This window comes from Gossypium arboreum, chromosome 12 (assembly GCF_025698485.1).
Source record: "Gossypium arboreum isolate Shixiya-1 chromosome 12, ASM2569848v2, whole genome shotgun sequence".
Classification (NCBI taxonomy): Eukaryota; Viridiplantae; Streptophyta; class Magnoliopsida; order Malvales; family Malvaceae; genus Gossypium; species Gossypium arboreum.
The window spans coordinates 22936475-22953352 of NC_069081.1; the positions used below are offsets into that span (position 1 = coordinate 22936475).

Consider the following 16878-nt stretch of genomic DNA (forward strand, 5'->3'; position numbering starts at 1 on the left):
TCATTTACTAGCCAACATTGATAGCTCTATGATATAGAGTTATTTTACTACTTTTAAGCTTATATTTCAATAAAGTTAAGAGTGACTTAGAGTGTTTTGTAATTGTTTTAGTTATGTTTATATTAGTAGTTAACTTTTGAAGTTTTTATTTTAGTAATGCATTTCTGCCTAATGAGACAATGAAAATGTGAAATTTTAATTTTGTAGGTAACTAATAGAACATTGGAAAGATAGAGAAAAGAAAATGTTGAATTTCGACATCTGAAGCCCTAATGCTGTAACAAAACCGCAACATTGAACCTAATAGGAAAATATTGGAAACCTCACACTTAAAAAACTCCACATCAACTTTTGGGCATAACTCACCTCTTAATCAAGTGTTGATGATGACCAAAAATAAAAAAGGATAGGCTATAAGAAAATGTAAAAGCCCAAACACCAAGAAGATAAAAATATAATAAGAAAGGGAGTTGACCTAGCCTACAATCTTTTGGGGATATAAATACCACAATTTCAAAACATAAAAGGGGGAGCCACTTGGTACAAAACAAAACCCCAATTTTTAAAAGAAAGCAAGTTGGAGAAGAAGAAGTTTCGAAAAGGAAGAAAGAGAGAAGGACGAATGGAGGAGAACCACCTTATTCGGCTTATTATCTCTTCACCTTTCTCTTTGCCCTTTTTTTTTATTTTGCTATTTTGAACCATGGCTAAGTTTTGCTTTATTTTTTTTAATTTGATGATTATGGGCTAAACATTTGTTAGCTAGAATAATTATGGAACCCAAATATAGGATTATTGGTACTTTGTTAAGAATGCTTGTTGCAATATGAGGTTTATTCATTCAAGTGTTATTCATGTTTAATTCTTCCTATTTCTTGATCAATATTAGTAGGTAATTGAGTTAATTGTTAAGTTCGAAAAGGTTGTGATTAATAGATGTAAAAATTGAATGGTGCATGTTTCATTTTTTTTTATTTTAAATGTGTAATAATATAAACATATATTTTTACAATGCATAATCTTATAGGAATGGTGCTTGCAATTGTATTTTTGACATTAGTTTGCATAGACATATGTGAAATTAGTTATAGGATTGAGCATAGTGACTTTGAGAGAAGCCTATAAACTTTCCCTTCTGGATTAATAAACTGACTTGATGCCGCAACATCGCTACCAGTAATTGCATGTTAGGGGGAAATAATTAGTATGGCTCTTCAACTTATTGCTATTTGTGTTACTATTTTCAAATTGATTTGCATATTTATTCAAATCCATTCAGATTTGTATTTACTTCTCAAATTGCAAATATTGTTTTAAAATTAGTCCCTACACTTGCACATCATAAGAAAATTTGTGACAAACATTCCAAATTAACCATTTTTAATACAAAACTGATTCAACCTAAGATACATGCCATATATTAAAATATAAAGAATCTATACAAACATTGCTAAGTTAAGAGTTGCGGTTTGAATATTGCTTCACTATGTAGAACCTTAAAATCAAGCTCAAGATATATAGCCTGAAAAAATAGGAAGTTGTTATTAGTGAATAACAAATGGGAAATAGAGGGCCCTTGGAAACAAATCGAAATCTCAAGCAAATTACCACGCGCTTAAGCTTGTCGCAACATATAGCTAAGCCCTTTTGTACATAAAAGAAACAAATATGAAGAAAAAGGGTCTCCTTGATGAAGCGCCTTCTTAGGCGTGATCGATCCTACTTTGCGCCCATTAAGAGAAATAGAATAAGAAACAGTATTGACACAGAGCATGATCCACTGAATCCACTTAGACTCAAACCCCATTTTCTCCATAATAAACCATAAGAAGCCCTAATCAACATTATCTTAGACTTTACTGATGTCGATTATCAAAGCGACCTCACCAACATTCCCCAAAACGTTTTTCTTCATGTGGTGGATCACTTCATAAGCAACTAAAGTGTTATCAGTAACTAACCTTCCAGACACAAACACATATTGAGAAGGAGAAATTATACCTAGCTGTATCTGCTTAAGCCGGTTAGCCAAAACCTTAGCGAAAATCCTCTAGAGTACATTGCATAATGCAATTTATCGTAAATCATCTATGCTAGTCGGCTTATCCTTCTTAGGAATTAGAACAATAGTCGTGTCATTAACCCTACCCAAAATCGTACCCTGCTCGAGCCAATCATAGCTCTATTGAAAAATGTCATAACTAGGGATTGACCAGCATCGCTGCTAAAAAGTTGGATTCATACCATCCAATCCAAGGGTCTTATTAGGATGCATCCCTATAACTATGGTCACGAACTCGTTCAAAGAAAATGGAGTAAACAGGCCCTTATTTTGCTCCCGCGTTACACAGACAAGGAACTCTAAGAAACAAGAGAACTCGGTACCATTAGGAGCCAAAAAAAAGTAGCAAAATACTCAGACACAATGCCCTTCATACCACCCATATCCGAACAAAGGCTGACCCAACCTATCAAACAGCATAGGAATGAAATTCATCCAACGACGCTTAGAAGCTTGCGCGTGAAAAAAACTTAGAATTGGCCTCGCGATGCTTCATCCAAGACATTTTAGAACATTGCAGCTAAAATACCACCTGCTGAGCAAGTAAACAATTAGGTTCCTCTCGAAGTCCAAATACATAACCATCACCCCATGCCTACTCTAAAGAGCCAAAAGCTGCTTCTTTTTTCACAAAAGCAATATGAGGCCCAAAGTTAAACTCAAATGAGTGATGCCAATCTAACAATCGATCCCCACAACAAGCCAACCTGAATCGAGCAAGCGAAATACTCCACAATAGGCCGAAACCAAAGGAACAAAGTCCTTTGCCAACCATATATTCTCAAAATGGAACTTCTTACCATGTCGCTCTGATGGAGAACTCTAAGCCACCGATTTAATAGGGTTATGTATATTCATAATGTGTTTAATTCAATTTTTCCAAATAATTTAACTAATTTTGATATGTTAATAATTTTATATATCTTTACTATCTTTAAACCCAGAGTAAAGCCTGACTAAGATGGTGTCACCAGTCTATCAGCCACCAATTTGATTAGAGAAATAACTAAAAAATTATTACATATTTAAAATAAATTATATTATTACGAAGGTTTTTCTTTTAATTTTATATTTTAATAAAACCAATAAAAATTTTACATATGATGAGATTTGAATCCGTAACACCAACATCTATAAAATCTCAACTTTATCATTTTAGCCAAAGTTTCATTTTGATTTTTCAATTAATTTTAATATTTTTACCCAAAAAAACATTTTCATCCATATCTATACTATCTTTAAACCCCTGATTGAGCTTGTGAAACGAGACAACCGGACACTTGCTTGAAGAAATGACTGAAATACCATTGATATTTAAAATTAATTATATTATTATGATAGTGTTAAAGCTGATCGTGTGTGTGGAGTTTGATTGAGTCAAGTAGTTGGTTAAAAAGATCATGTCTTGTGCAAATAATCTGTTAATAATTTATCAATATTTTACTGTTATTGCTCCTCTCATTACGGTATTTTGTTGTTGTGGGATTCCTATTTCCTAGCTATTAGCTATTGGAAATTTGCCTATTCAAAGGCATTGATTAGTGACTAATAAAAAGAAGAAATCAGTTCAATTCTCATTTGTCTCTATCGCTGATCCTTTCCTTTATAGAATAAAAACTTAGCAGCAACTTTTATTTTCAACATAAGTATCAGAGCCAGGTTTAAGCCTTAGATTTTTTTTAGTAGCAACAGCAAGCAAAGTGATGGCCACCGAAAACTTTGTTCAACCATCCATTCTCTGCTTTAATGGACACTACGATCATTGGAGTATGTTGATGGAGAACTTTTTGAGGTCTAAGGAGTATTGGCAGGTTGTTTCTGAGGGAGTTGAGGAACCAACAAATGACACAGTAGTGATAGAGTCTCAGAAGAAGGAAATAGAAGGGCTGCATTGTAAAGATTTAAAAGCAAAAAATTATCTTTTCCAAGCAATTGACCATTCAATCTTGGAAACCATCCTTTGCAAAGACACATCCAAGCATATTTGGGATTCCATGAAAAAAATATCAGGGTTCTGTGAAGGCAAAGAGGCAGCAACTTCAAGCACTTTGTTAGGATTTTGAAACACTACGAATGAAATCAGGTGAGTCGGTAACCGATTATTTTTCATGTACAATGGCCATTGTCAACAAAATGTTAATTAATGGTGACAAAACAAATGATGTTGCTGTGATTGAGAAAATACTTCGCTCCATGACTACAAAATTTAATTTTGTAGTTTGTTCTATTGAGGAAGCTCATGCCATCCAGGAACTTTCAATTGATAAGCTGCAAAGTTCATTGTTGATACATGAGCAAAAAAATTTCCAGCAAAAGAAGGAGGAGCATGCATTGAATGCTTCTACAGTTAATCATCTCACAACTAGAGGAGGTCGTGGTAAAAGAAAAGGTAGAGGCAGAGGTGTAGGTAGAGTAAACAATGATCGTGGTTACCACCACCACCAGCACGAGTCTCATTCCTAAAGGGGAGGAAGAGGAAGAGTAGGCCATCTCTCTACATCTTTTAGAACAAAGTCAGCAAACAAATCTGATGTTGAGTGTTTTCGATGTCAAAAGTATGACCATTATCAATCAGAATGTCGAGTTAATTTCAATCATGAAAATGGAGACAGAACTAACTTTGTAGAAAATGAAGAAGTGTTTTTGCTGATGGCTTGTCATGTCAAAGAAGAAATGCAAAAGAATTTATGGTACTTGGACACAGGTTGCAGCAATCATATGAGTGGCGACGAGTTTGCGTTTTCGATGTTCGATGAGTATGTGAAGTTTGGTAATGATTCAAAAGTCTCTATAATGGGGAAGAGAGAGATAACAATTCAAACGAAAATCAACGTTGTTCATACTATATCTAATGTCCTCTTTGTTCCAAATTTGAAAACAAATTTGTTAAGTATTGGCTAACTACAAGAAAAGAGATATGAGATTTCCATTAAAGATGGAGTTTGCAGAATACAAGATGAAAAATTGGGATTAATTGCCCAAGTTGATATGACACCCAACAGAATGTTTCCATTATACCTCCACACTGTCACCAACTCATGTTTCTCTGCAAGGTTGGAAGATGAAAGTTGGCTTTGGTATTTTTGGTATGGGCATTTAAATTTTGGAGATTTAAAAACATTACAGCAAAAGAATATGGTGACAGGCCTCCCACACATCCAAACTCCTTCTCAAGTATGTGAAGAATCAATAAACAACATCGAGAAACATTTCAAAAAGGAAAATCATAGAGAGCGAGAAATGCATTGGAGCTTATGCATTCAGACTTATGTGGACCGATCACTCCTACATCAAATAGAGGTAAATGATATTTTATATCATTCATTGATGATTTTAGCAGAAAAACTTGGGTTTATTATTTGCATGAAAAATCTAAAGCTCTTACAGCCTTTAAGAGTTTCAAAGCTCTAGTTGAAAAAGAAGCAGGGACTCTAGTTAAGGTGTTGCGTAATGATCATGGTGGAGAATACAATTCAGAAGAATTTGTTGTTTTTTGTGATAAGAAAAGAATTAAGAAGCAACTAACAGCAGCATACACACCTCAACAAAATAGCATCAGTGAAAGGAAGAATCGCACAATTTTGAATATGGTACGAAGTCTTTTGACAAGGAGTGGAGTTCCAAAAGCTTTCTAGCCTGAAACAGTTAATTGGAGCATCCATATCTTGAATAGAAGCCCCATCGTAACTGTTCAAAATATCACACCACAAAAAGCTTGGAGTGATCGAAGACCGACTATAGATTATTTCAGAATCTTTAGGTGTGTTGCCTATGCCCATGTTTCATATCAAAAGAGGAAAAAGCTTGATGACAAAGGAGAAAAATACATTTTTCTTGGTGTTAATGAGCAATCAAAAGCGTACAAATTGTACAATCCTATCACCAAGAAGATTGTTATCAGTCGTGATGTGGTGTTCGTTGAAGACCAGTTTTGGAATTAGGACACAGACAAAACTGAACAACAAATACAAGTTGATTTTGATGGTGATAAGGAAGATGGAAGGCAGTAGCCAATAGTTCAAGTGCAAAGTGAGCAACAAGCCACTAAACCAGCAAATGTGTGTCCTCAACGTAATAGGAGGAGACCTGCATGGATGGAGAATTTTGTGGTAGAGGGAATTAATGAAGAGGAAGTTACACATTTTGCTCTATTTTTAGATTGTGATCCGGTAGCATTTGAAGAAGCCATAAAAGAGTCCAAATAGAGAAAACCAATGAATGAAGAAATGGTAGCCATTGAACACAACAACACTTAGGAGTTGACTGATCTTCCCAAAGGGTATAAAATAATTGGTGTGAAGTGGGTTTACAAGACAAAACTAAAAGAAAATGGTGAGGTTGACAAATTCAAGTCGCATTTAGTAGTTAAAGGCTATAAACAAGATACAATTAGGCTGGTGATTGCTCTTGAAGCTCAAAATTCATGGCTTATTTTCCAAGTAGATGTGAAATAGGCGTTTTTACATGGTGATTTGAAAGAACAAATATTTGTTAAGCAACCTCCTGGATATGTAAAGCATGGAAATGAACACAAGGGGTATAAGTTAAAGAAGGCTCTGTACGAGTTAAAGCAAGCCCCAAGAGCTTGGTATAGTCGCATCGAAGCTTACTTTCTAAAAGAAGGCTTTCTAAAGTGTTCATATGAGCATACATTTTTTACCAAGGTTGGTGATGGAGGTAAAATGGTTACTGTTTGCTTATATGTTGATGATCTTATTTTTACTAGGAGTGATGTTACCATGTTTAAAAATTCAAGAAGTCTATGATGATTGAATTTGATATTACTGATCTTGGCATGCTTCATTATTTTTTGGGCATTGAAGTGGTGTAATCTGCTACTGGAATTTTTATTTCTCAAAAGAAATATGTGCAAGAAATTTTAGACAGGTTTCAAATGAAGAATTGCAACTCCGTTTTTACACCTATTGAAGTGGGCGTGAAGCTTATTTGAGATCATGAAAGGAGGAAGGTTGATAACACCATCTACAAGCAAATAGTGGGAAGCTTTATGTATTTAACTGCAACAAGACCAGACATTATGCATGTTGTAAGTCTCATTAGCAGGTTCATGGAGTGCCCAAAGGAAATTCATCTTTTAGATGCAAAAAGAATACTTCGGTATTTTAAAGGTACTGCTAGTTATGGTCTGTTCTACAAAAAGGGTGAAAAATCGAATTTGTTTGGCTTTACAGACAGTGATTATGCTGGTGATCAAGATGATAGAAAGAGTACTTCAGGTTATTCATTTTTGCTGGGCTTAAGGGCTATTTCATGGTCTTCAAAAAAGCAACCAATTGTCACTTTATCTACAACTAAAGCCGAGTTTGTGTCCGCAACAGCTTGTGCCTGTCAAGCTATTTGGTTGAGGAAAATAATTGATGAACTACACTTATGGCAACAAGGAGCAACAACAATTTTCTGTGACAATAATTCAGCAATCAAACTTTCCAAGAATCCGGTGTTACATGGACGAAGCAAGCATATAGATGTGAAGTACCATTATTTGAGGGATCTTACAAATAATGGCGTCATTGATTAGATTTATAGTAGGAGTGAAGACCAAATTGATGATATTTTCACTAAGTCTTTAAAGAGATCTGTATTTTAGAAGTTAAGAAGGGTGCTTGGTGTCTGCACTTTGGAAAATCCATCAGTTTGAAGCTATAATTTTTTTTAAACCAAATATTTCCGAGTTTTTGGTTTAACTGAGAGTTTGTTAAAGCTGAACGTTTGTGGAGTTTGATTGAGTCAAGTAGTTGGTTAAAAAGATCATGTCTTGTGCAAATAATCTATTAATAATTTATCAATATTTTACTATTATTGCTCCTCTCATTACAGTATTCCGTTGTAGTGAGATTCCTATTTCCTAGCTATTAGCTATTGGAATTTTGCCTATTTAAAGGCATTGATTAGTGACTAATAAAAAGAAGAAATCAGTTCAATTCTCATTTGTCTCTATCGCTGATCCTTTTCTTTATAGAATAAAAACTTAGCAGCAACTTTTATTTTTAACAGATAGTGTTTTATACTTTTATATTTTTTAATAAAACTAATAAAAAAACTTTCATGTGGAGAAATTTAAACCCATGACAACATCTATGAAATCTCAATTTTATCACTTCAATCAAAGCTTCATTATTTTATTAATTTCAATATTTTACACAAAAAATAAACTCTTTCACTCACATCATTTGTATATCTATACTATTATTTAATATTTTAGTGAGTTGGTATTATACATCAACTGGATCGCAATTCGATTGCAAATTTATTAAAAACTCCTTACTTATGAAAAGGGTTAAAATATTATTTTGAAAGTATTTTTATTTTTATATTTTTATGTAAAATCTAAAAAATATATGAATGACTTGAACCAAAGACATCATGACTAGACCTATTCATGGGTCGGGCCATTTGGCCGGACCCGAAGGCCCGCCCAAAATGTGGGAGGCTTAGGCAAAAATATAGGACCGAAAAATGGGCTTAGACAAAAAAATAATATCTATTTAAAAAAGGGTCGGGCCTCGGGTAAGGTCCATTTAAGTATACATATTTTTTAAAATTTATTTTCAATTTGTTGGGAAATATTTATTTTGATGTTTTTAGTATTTTTAATGTATTATATATATTTAAAAATTATATAAAAAGAATATAAAAATTAATATGGGCTGGTCGAGTCGGGCTCAAGTTTTAGCATTTTTATACAGGTCAGGCTTGGGCAAAATTTTAGGCCCATTTTTCAAGCTAGGCCGGGCACGGACCTAGCAAATGGGCCTGAATTTTTAGTTGAACCCGGCCCAACCCCATGAACACCTCTAATCATGACCTTTACTTCTTTAACCTTAACCATTTCAACCAATTGGTTAAGATATGCAACAACTCCTTGTACTCTTCATAAGTTTGGGATTTAGTCCCTCTACTTTTATTTTCAAGAATTTAATCCCTATACTTTTTTTATTTTAAAATTATGGTCCAATGGTTAACCTCATTAAACTTTTTCTACTAAATTTATTCGTTTGATAGTTTGAAATAAACACTCAATTTCATAGCCATGCAACAAGAAAAATGATGTTGTAATGGACCTGGATTTCATAAAAAAAATTAAACAGTGTATCATTGGACTTGCATTATTAAATCTAAAAAGTATAGGACTAAATTCTAAATATTTGAAGAGTGCAAGGACTTGAAGCACGTTTTAACCTTAATTTTTATATTGATTTTTTATGAACTTGACATAATTGTTTTCACCCATATCTTAGGTATGCCATAATCTAGTATTGATAATGTTGTTAATTGAGTTGGTGTCATAAGTTAACGCTAACTCTAGATTTGATGATTTTTTTTTTTTGTTAATTACCACTCCACCTATTATTTATTGGTTAAATAAATATTTTATTACTATATTTTTAATGTTGATTTTTCTTTCACCAACATGTTAACATGTTAAATAATACTTCTTAACATGATAACATTTCAATGTGATACAAAAAACGAGAATCTGAGCTAGAAAGCAATTGGAATGAATTAATATTCTTAATCAAATGTATTTACCTATATAAATTTCTTTTACTTACATTTTAAACTAATTTTTATTTTAATTTCATGCATATTGTAAATATGTTGTTATTATTAGATTCAAATCATATATTTTATTATTTATTAGATATTGTTACTATCATTTTCTCGTCTCACACTTCAATTATCTTATATGTGATGTTACTTTAACAATATCATACGAGAAATCGTATCATACACATATATGTGTGAAAACTACATTTTGGAATACAATGATGTGTTGAAAAATAACATACAATAAATAACGAAACATATGGTTGAAACTAATTAATAAATAACATGTGTAATAAACACGATGTTAAAATGAAATAAATTAAATTAAATTATAAGTAAAATAAAATTTAAACACGTAAAAACATCAAATTAATAATATTAGGTGCACTATAATTGTTTATCACGATATTGTCATCAATCTTGAGTTGATGTCAAGTTAACTTGTACCACTAACTCAACCAATAACATTACCAAAATTAAAAATTCTATCACACGCGTATGCGTTTGGAATCCCCGTTTATAAAACATGGAAATGTGTTTAAAAATAACATTTAATAAATAATTAAATGTATAGTCTAAAACTAATTAATAATAACAAATGAAATATGTACGATATTAAAATGAGAAAAATAGATTGAATTGTGAGTAAAATGAAATTCAAGCACATAAATACTTCATATTAATAATTCTAAATACACTACAATATTATCACGGTGTTGTAATCAATCTTGAGTTAGTGTCGAGTTGACTTGTGATACAAACTCAATCAACAACATTATCAATATATACAATTGAGAGAGGTTAAAAGTATGTATAATACAATTAAAATGTAAATATTATATTAAAATAAAACTTTAGTTCAATGATAAAATTAATATTTTATTTGTATAAGTAGCACGGGTTTACATGCCACCACATGCAATTTTTTATTGATTTAAAAAAAAAGACTAAAGTATACTCGAATAATCTAACTTATTTTAATTATTGAATGACATTTTCGTAACTTCTCTAATCAAGTTGGTGTCTGGTTGACTCATGACACTAACTTAGTTAGAAACTTAAATAATAGTATAAAAGGTATAGATATAAAATTGAATGAAGTGTGCAGAATAAAATTAAAATGTATAAAAATATTAAAATAAAACTTTATTTAAGTGGTAAATTTAAGATTTTGCTAACTCAATTGGCATGGGTTCAAATATCATAATATGCATATTTTTATGGGTTTTTTAAAATAATTTTATGGATTTTTTAAATTAAAAAGACTAAAGTACTCTCAAATAATATAATTTATTTTAAATGTGAAGAGACATTAAAGTAATTTTTCTAGTTGAGTTGGGACACGGTTGATGGGTGACACCAACCCATTAAAGAACTTTATAGACAGTGCATATATATATATATATATATATATATATGTATAATTATATTAAATTATTTATATATATATCTAAATTAATCTATTTTTTTTTAGTTTCCAACATTATATTTAAAATGATCTTTTAACTTTTCATTGCAATTTTTACACTAACGTTAAACACTTGAAACTACAAACCATATTTTTATAAGGCACTTTTTTTCTAAATTAAGCTTTTCAAAAATAGTTTTCAACTATAATAACAATACTAAAGTAGCCCTAAATTAGTTCATTATAACAACCTCTTATGTCAAATTTTAATAAAATTAGTTTTATTCTTAAATAAAATAAAAATAATAAATTTTAGTTAAGATATTATTTCAATAAAATTGTAATTTTTATACAAAAATATTTTAATTATATATTATAAAATAAAAAATAATATTTAATAAATAAAATTAAAATTTTAAATTATTAAAGATACTATCTAAATCTAATTAATTAATATTATTAATATATTATAGTTTTTAATTTGAAATTTAAAAAAATTCAAATATTATCTAAATCTCAAATATTGTTATAGGTGTATGATAATCATTTCTCTATAACATTCAAAATTTTAGCGAACAAATGGGGTAGAAGAGAGTTAATTGTATAGATGATTATATAAATAATTAATTTTATATTTAATATTTAAAAATATCTATTTACTAGAAATCTTATTAGATGCATATGCGTGTGAAAACCATGAATTTAGAATATAGATATATGTTTAAAAATAACATACAATAAAAAATGAAGCGTATGATTTAAAACTAATTAATCATAATAACACATGAAATATATACGATATTAAAATAAAAATTAGATTAAATTGCAGGTAAAACAAAATTTAAACATATAAATATATCATATTAAAAATATTAATAGCACTGCAATTATTTATCACGACGTTATCATCAACCATGAGAGTTAGTGTCAAGTTGATTTGTGATACCAACTTAATTAACAATGCTATCAATATATACAACTGATAGAAATAAAAAAAAAAGTATGCATATTACTATAAAATGTATATAACACATTAAAATAAAATTTTAGTTGAGAGGTAAATTTAGAGTTTTACTTGATTTAATTAACATGAGTTCAAACCCACTATATGCATATATTTATTTTATTAATTTTGTTAAAATAAAAATAATAAAGTATCATCGAATAATATAATTTATATTAATTATGAAATCATATTTATATAATTTTCCTAACCAACTTAATGCTCGATTAACTTGTGACATTAACTCAGACAATAACTTAAATAATAGTATAGATATACAATTTATAGAAATAATAGAATGTGCATAAAAATTAAAATACATGAAAGTTTTTAAGAAATAAGATTTTATCGATTCGTTGAAGTTCAATCGTATTCAAATTTTTTATTGGCTTTTTCTAAAAATAAAAACACTTGTTTTATGGTGACTCAGCCCAATCAAACATCCTCCGACGCGCCTCTTGTAGTGATGTAGTGATGTCAGTCTTTCCCACATCTGAAAACTATATGCATCAAACAAATTGAGCGTGCAATTGTGAGCTTTTAGTTCAGTAAACAAATATTGCGAAGGTTAAATTCAATTATTAATCCCTGTAATTTGCAAAAACTGTAGATGTAATCCCTGCACTTTAATTTAGCAATATTAGTCCCTATACTGTATGAATTTGACTCAAATAATACTAATTAAATCCGTTTAGTTAAATTCAATTACTAATACTATATTATACGTATAATTGTAGATCTAATTCAAATTTTCCAAATGGATCATTCTAAATCTATGTACTATTTTAATTTTAAAATTTCCATCTTGATGTAAATAGTTAGATTTTTAGTGAGTAATATGTGAAAATAACAAGCCATAACATTCTACATATGAAAATATGTTTCCTACATCAAATTTTGGAAATGAATTTAACAGTTATAGTTTGGTGAGACTGAAATTTTAAAATTCAAAAATTACAAAGACTAAAAACAACCAAATTATAGGGACTAAAACCACAACTTTCATAAAATACATGGACTAAGCAGAATTTAGCCTATCTCGAACCCCAGCATTCACGTCACTTATACTATCCCCAAGTTGAGGTCTACTTTGGGACGGCAAAGAACCAAATTGAGAGTGCAAAGACGGTAAGAAGCCCGTATCTAGAACTAAGAAGAGACTGTAAGAAATACTACAGGAATAACGTTCAGTGTCAATGTCTCAACAACTCATACACCACATGCTATGTTTGAGCATTTTAAGTGCTGTAAAGAGTTCAAAAGGATTGCTTAATCACCGTTAGGAAATTGAAGATGATAAAAAATCATCATAATATCTCGGAGATCTGCAACAAGATTACATTTCATGTTAATACTGTATTGCTACCATGTATTTTGATAGACAACTTAAAAGAAATATGATAGTTACGCTTTCAAAAAAGAAACCAGCAATAGATTATCACTTCACTTTGAACAAACAATATTTACGGGTCCTTGTTGTCAAGTGCAACCGATTGGGCATCTTTGTTAATGCGATTTTAACAATTTAAAGATCTGTAAAACAAAGAACGCAAGCAAGTACCGTACTTACATTAATAGGCATCTCAGCTATGATAAGGCCACTGCTTTCTTCTAAGCTTTTTAGAGTTACTACTTCGCCCCCAACAACCATATTGATCACGATTCCATCTGCATACGATTTAGTGAAAAACCATTGTGGGAGATGAACATGATGTGCCAATAATAAAATATTACTGCAAGGAAGAAACCTGCTGCCAAACACGAAGTCAAGCGCCTCATATACGTTTCCTGCAAGCAAGCACAAGTAGAACTAGAAAAGTCAGTAAAAAGATCGCTGACAAAAGGTTCTATTAAACAACACGTAATGACACAAAAACAACTTTCAAAGAAAATGAAAATGTTGTATTTCACGATCCGAAGTAAGCTCATAGATCGGAAGTCAGAGCGTAACCAACAGCCACCACATCAGCTTGCTAATATCTACTCAAATTCTACCTATGGTTAACTCATATGGATGATAAATTGATAATCAAACACTAAAATCATAAATTTGCTAAAATCTTACTTTAATTACTTCTTTATTGTAAAAGCAGATGCAAACTAAAACTTGACATACAGGCCCATGATATCCAACGTCTTTTTCATAATTTCCGAATTTGATGAACATCTTAATCAGCCAAAACAAGGATCAAATAATTGGGAAAAGCAAAACAAGCACTTGAACCTTTGCTAATCTAATGAACCAAAGTCAGGTAATGATCGAAACAGTATTATAGCAAATAACATAGAATTGAATCAAAAAGTTGTGAGCCAACATTACAAACTTGGTCCCTAAATACTATAACAACATATAAAACACAAACTTTAACAGGTTTCGGTTATGTGAGTGATATAAAGAACAATGATAAAATTTACCTTCTTTGTTGGCAATTCGTAATTAATCAAAAAACGAGCTGACATAGAGGATTCCCCAGAAGCAAGAAGCGGAAGGCAGGCATCGGTTACGACGATCATACAAGATTTCTGCTCTTCTTTATCAATTTCATGACCATCTCCTGTCTCAACCGCAACATGTTGGCTCCATTTCATCGTTGCTTCCCTGAATTTCTCCAAAAATAAACCTCGTTCCGCTTCAGCTTGGTCACTGAACTGACATATAGAAGACTAAATATAAATTAATAATAAAAAAATGGTTATATAAATGAAAGTATAATTGTTAATACAAAATAATTACCAAACAGGACAAGGAAATGTAAGGGAGATCCGATACAGCGGAGCAGAGGGCGTCGAGCTCATCACGTGAGTTGCAACATACCACTATCGGAAGGCACGGGCGTCGACCCGCCACTCCTAGGAGATCAATTAACGTCTCCTGCAAATCGCAATTTCGGTTTTTCTTTTTTTAACTTCAGAATTTAGGAAAGACGCAAATTTGAAAATAGATCGAAGAAACCAACGGAGAGAAAGAGAGGACCATTTTGAAGTGGGGTCTGTCGACGGCCACGTAGAAGTGTCGGAGTTGATTGAACGAACTGCAAATTCATGAAATTTATTGTGAAAAATACAATGAAAAATAAAAAAATTATTGGATGAAGTAAATAAAAGGGGAAACAAATACCTAAAATTAGACGGGGGTTGACATGGAGGAGATGAAGCTTCGATTGCATCAATAGCCATGATCTCTTCCTGTTTGTATTTTCTGTTTGAATTTCAGTCCAAACATTCATTCTTAACCTTCGAAGTTAAAAAATGAAATTTCATTTTGAGGTCAATCCTTTCTAAAAATGTATGCTTGAGTTTTAAGTTTTATTTACTATTTAATCCCAAATTCTATATTTTTTTAATTTTGATACTTGGATTTTTTTTTTTTTTTGGAAAAACAGCATTTAAAGTTACTAAACTATTAATAAATTTATAATTTGATCACTTAACTTCAAAAATTTATAAATTAGTCATTAAGTTCGAAAGTTACAAGCAGGTCATTGTTCAATTAAGTTCCTTATCACACCCCAAAAATTTTATTAAAAGAATTGGGTAAGTAGGATCGAGGGTTAATGAATCGAAACTCATAAATAGGTTAGATAATTAAATAATTCAAAATTAATTAAATAAAATATTATAATTAATAATTTAGGTTAGGAAAATTAAAATTAGGTGTCCAGGAATTAATTTTGTTAAAATAAATTTTTAAAAAAAGAGGTTTGATTTGAAAATAATTGTGAAATTGGTTTTAATTGAAAAGTAAGGATCTATTTGAAAAAGGGAAAAAACTGGAGGTGGTTAAATAGGAAATGGCCCAATTTTTAAAATTTTGATGCCTATTTAACAACCTTTAGGTCTCCTTCCCTCTCCTTCTTCATCTTCTTCAAAAATTTGGCAAACACCAAATCAAAATTTTTCATCCAAAATTAGTTTATCCTTTTTTATTTCTAAGCTTTCTAAACACAAAATCTCTTGTTAAATTGAAGAACACTCGTGTTTTCATCCTTAAAATTCTTAAGAGATTTTCACACGTTTTAGCTCAAATTAGCTCCATTGCTCGTCGATTTTCCAAAATTAAGGTGAGATTCTAAACTTTTATGATTAAACTAAGTGAGTTGTTATTTCAATACGAGGTTTAAATGGTTTAATCAAGATCTCAATATATCACTTGATTTCAGTTGATTTTTGGCTTGAAAATGAAATATCTTGTATTTCTTAGCTAAGCTTTAGTTTCTACAAGCATTAACAAAGGCAAATTAAAGCTTACTTGAGCATGGAAGTTCCAGTACACAAGCTAAGGTAACATATATGAACCCATGCTTAATTAATATGCGAACTTTAATTACTCTAGTACAAACCATTGCAAATTTGTTGAGTGTTGGGTATGCATGCAGTGTGATTTTAATGAGCCAAATATATGAATTTAAAATTTGTATGTAGTTATAGGAACAAATTAGGCAGACTGTAGCTGTAAACTATGTACTTGACCTGATAATTGTGTGTGAATTTTGAATTTAATTGTTGCGTGTGATAGTGGATTGTGCATTAATGGTTGCGTGTGTGTGGTGCATATTACTAATAGTGAGCTATTGCTCTAAGTGTGTATATATATTTTTGTGAGCTATTGTACTAAATTGGTAGGTGCATATATAATATTAATATGTGTGCATGGTTTTGTTGTATATATAATATAAATATGGGTGCATGGTTTTTGTTATATATAATATAATATATATATATATATATATATATATATATATATGCGTGAGTTTTGTGTTATATGTAATATATATTTGTATATGGTTATGTAGTGCTTTGGAACGACAAAAAAATGTGTAAGTGAACACAATCACA

At 30.8% G+C, this 16878-nt stretch overlaps 2 protein-coding genes across 7 annotated transcripts; one reads left to right on the top strand and one right to left on the bottom strand.

The window, feature by feature from the left end:
• The first annotated feature begins 4177 nt into the window (after positions 1-4177).
• Positions 4178-4525, top strand: LOC108477487 (uncharacterized). Its single transcript, XM_017780033.1, has one exon. It carries the CDS (start codon positions 4178-4180, stop codon positions 4523-4525), a length of 348 nt encoding a protein of 115 aa, XP_017635522.1.
• Positions 4526-12323: 7798 nt separating this feature from the next.
• Positions 12324-15328, bottom strand: LOC108478247 (uncharacterized). Of its 6 annotated transcripts, none has more exons than XM_053022543.1 (8): positions 15161-15328; positions 15017-15074; positions 14777-14914; positions 14458-14706; positions 13791-13830; positions 13613-13710; positions 13320-13367; positions 12324-12542 (listed from the first exon to the last, which is right to left on the bottom strand). In XM_053022543.1, the coding sequence occupies exons 1-7, from the start codon at positions 15217-15219 to the stop codon at positions 13350-13352; spliced, it is 660 nt and encodes a 219-aa protein (XP_052878503.1). In that variant the 5' UTR covers positions 15220-15328; the 3' UTR covers positions 12324-12542; positions 13320-13349. The 6 variants fall into 6 exon arrangements, with proteins under 6 accessions (XP_052878503.1, XP_017636175.1, XP_017636174.1 ...); XM_053022544.1 differs by having other exon boundaries at positions 12498-12535; XM_017780686.2 differs by lacking the exon at positions 13320-13367 and having other exon boundaries at positions 14458-14691.
• Positions 15329-16878: the final 1550 nt, after the last annotated feature.

What these genes read in the sequence shown, in the direction of transcription:
- LOC108477487 (XM_017780033.1), top strand. Translation starts at nt 4,178, where the DNA reads ATGGCCATTGTCAACAAAATGTTAATTAATGGTGACAAAACAAATGAT.
- LOC108478247 (XM_017780685.2), bottom strand. Translation starts at nt 15,219, where the DNA reads ATGGCTATTGATGCAATCGAAGCTTCATCTCCTCCATGTCAACCCCCG. An exon ending in ACGAATTGCCAACAAAGAAG is followed by an intron (nt 13,831 to 14,457) that starts GTAAATTTTATC and finishes GCTTGCTTGCAG; the next exon opens with GAAACGTATATGAGGCGCTT. An exon ending in GACTTCGTGTTTGGCAGCAG is followed by an intron (nt 13,711 to 13,790) that starts GTTTCTTCCTTG and finishes AATCGTATGCAG; the next exon opens with ATGGAATCGTGATCAATATG.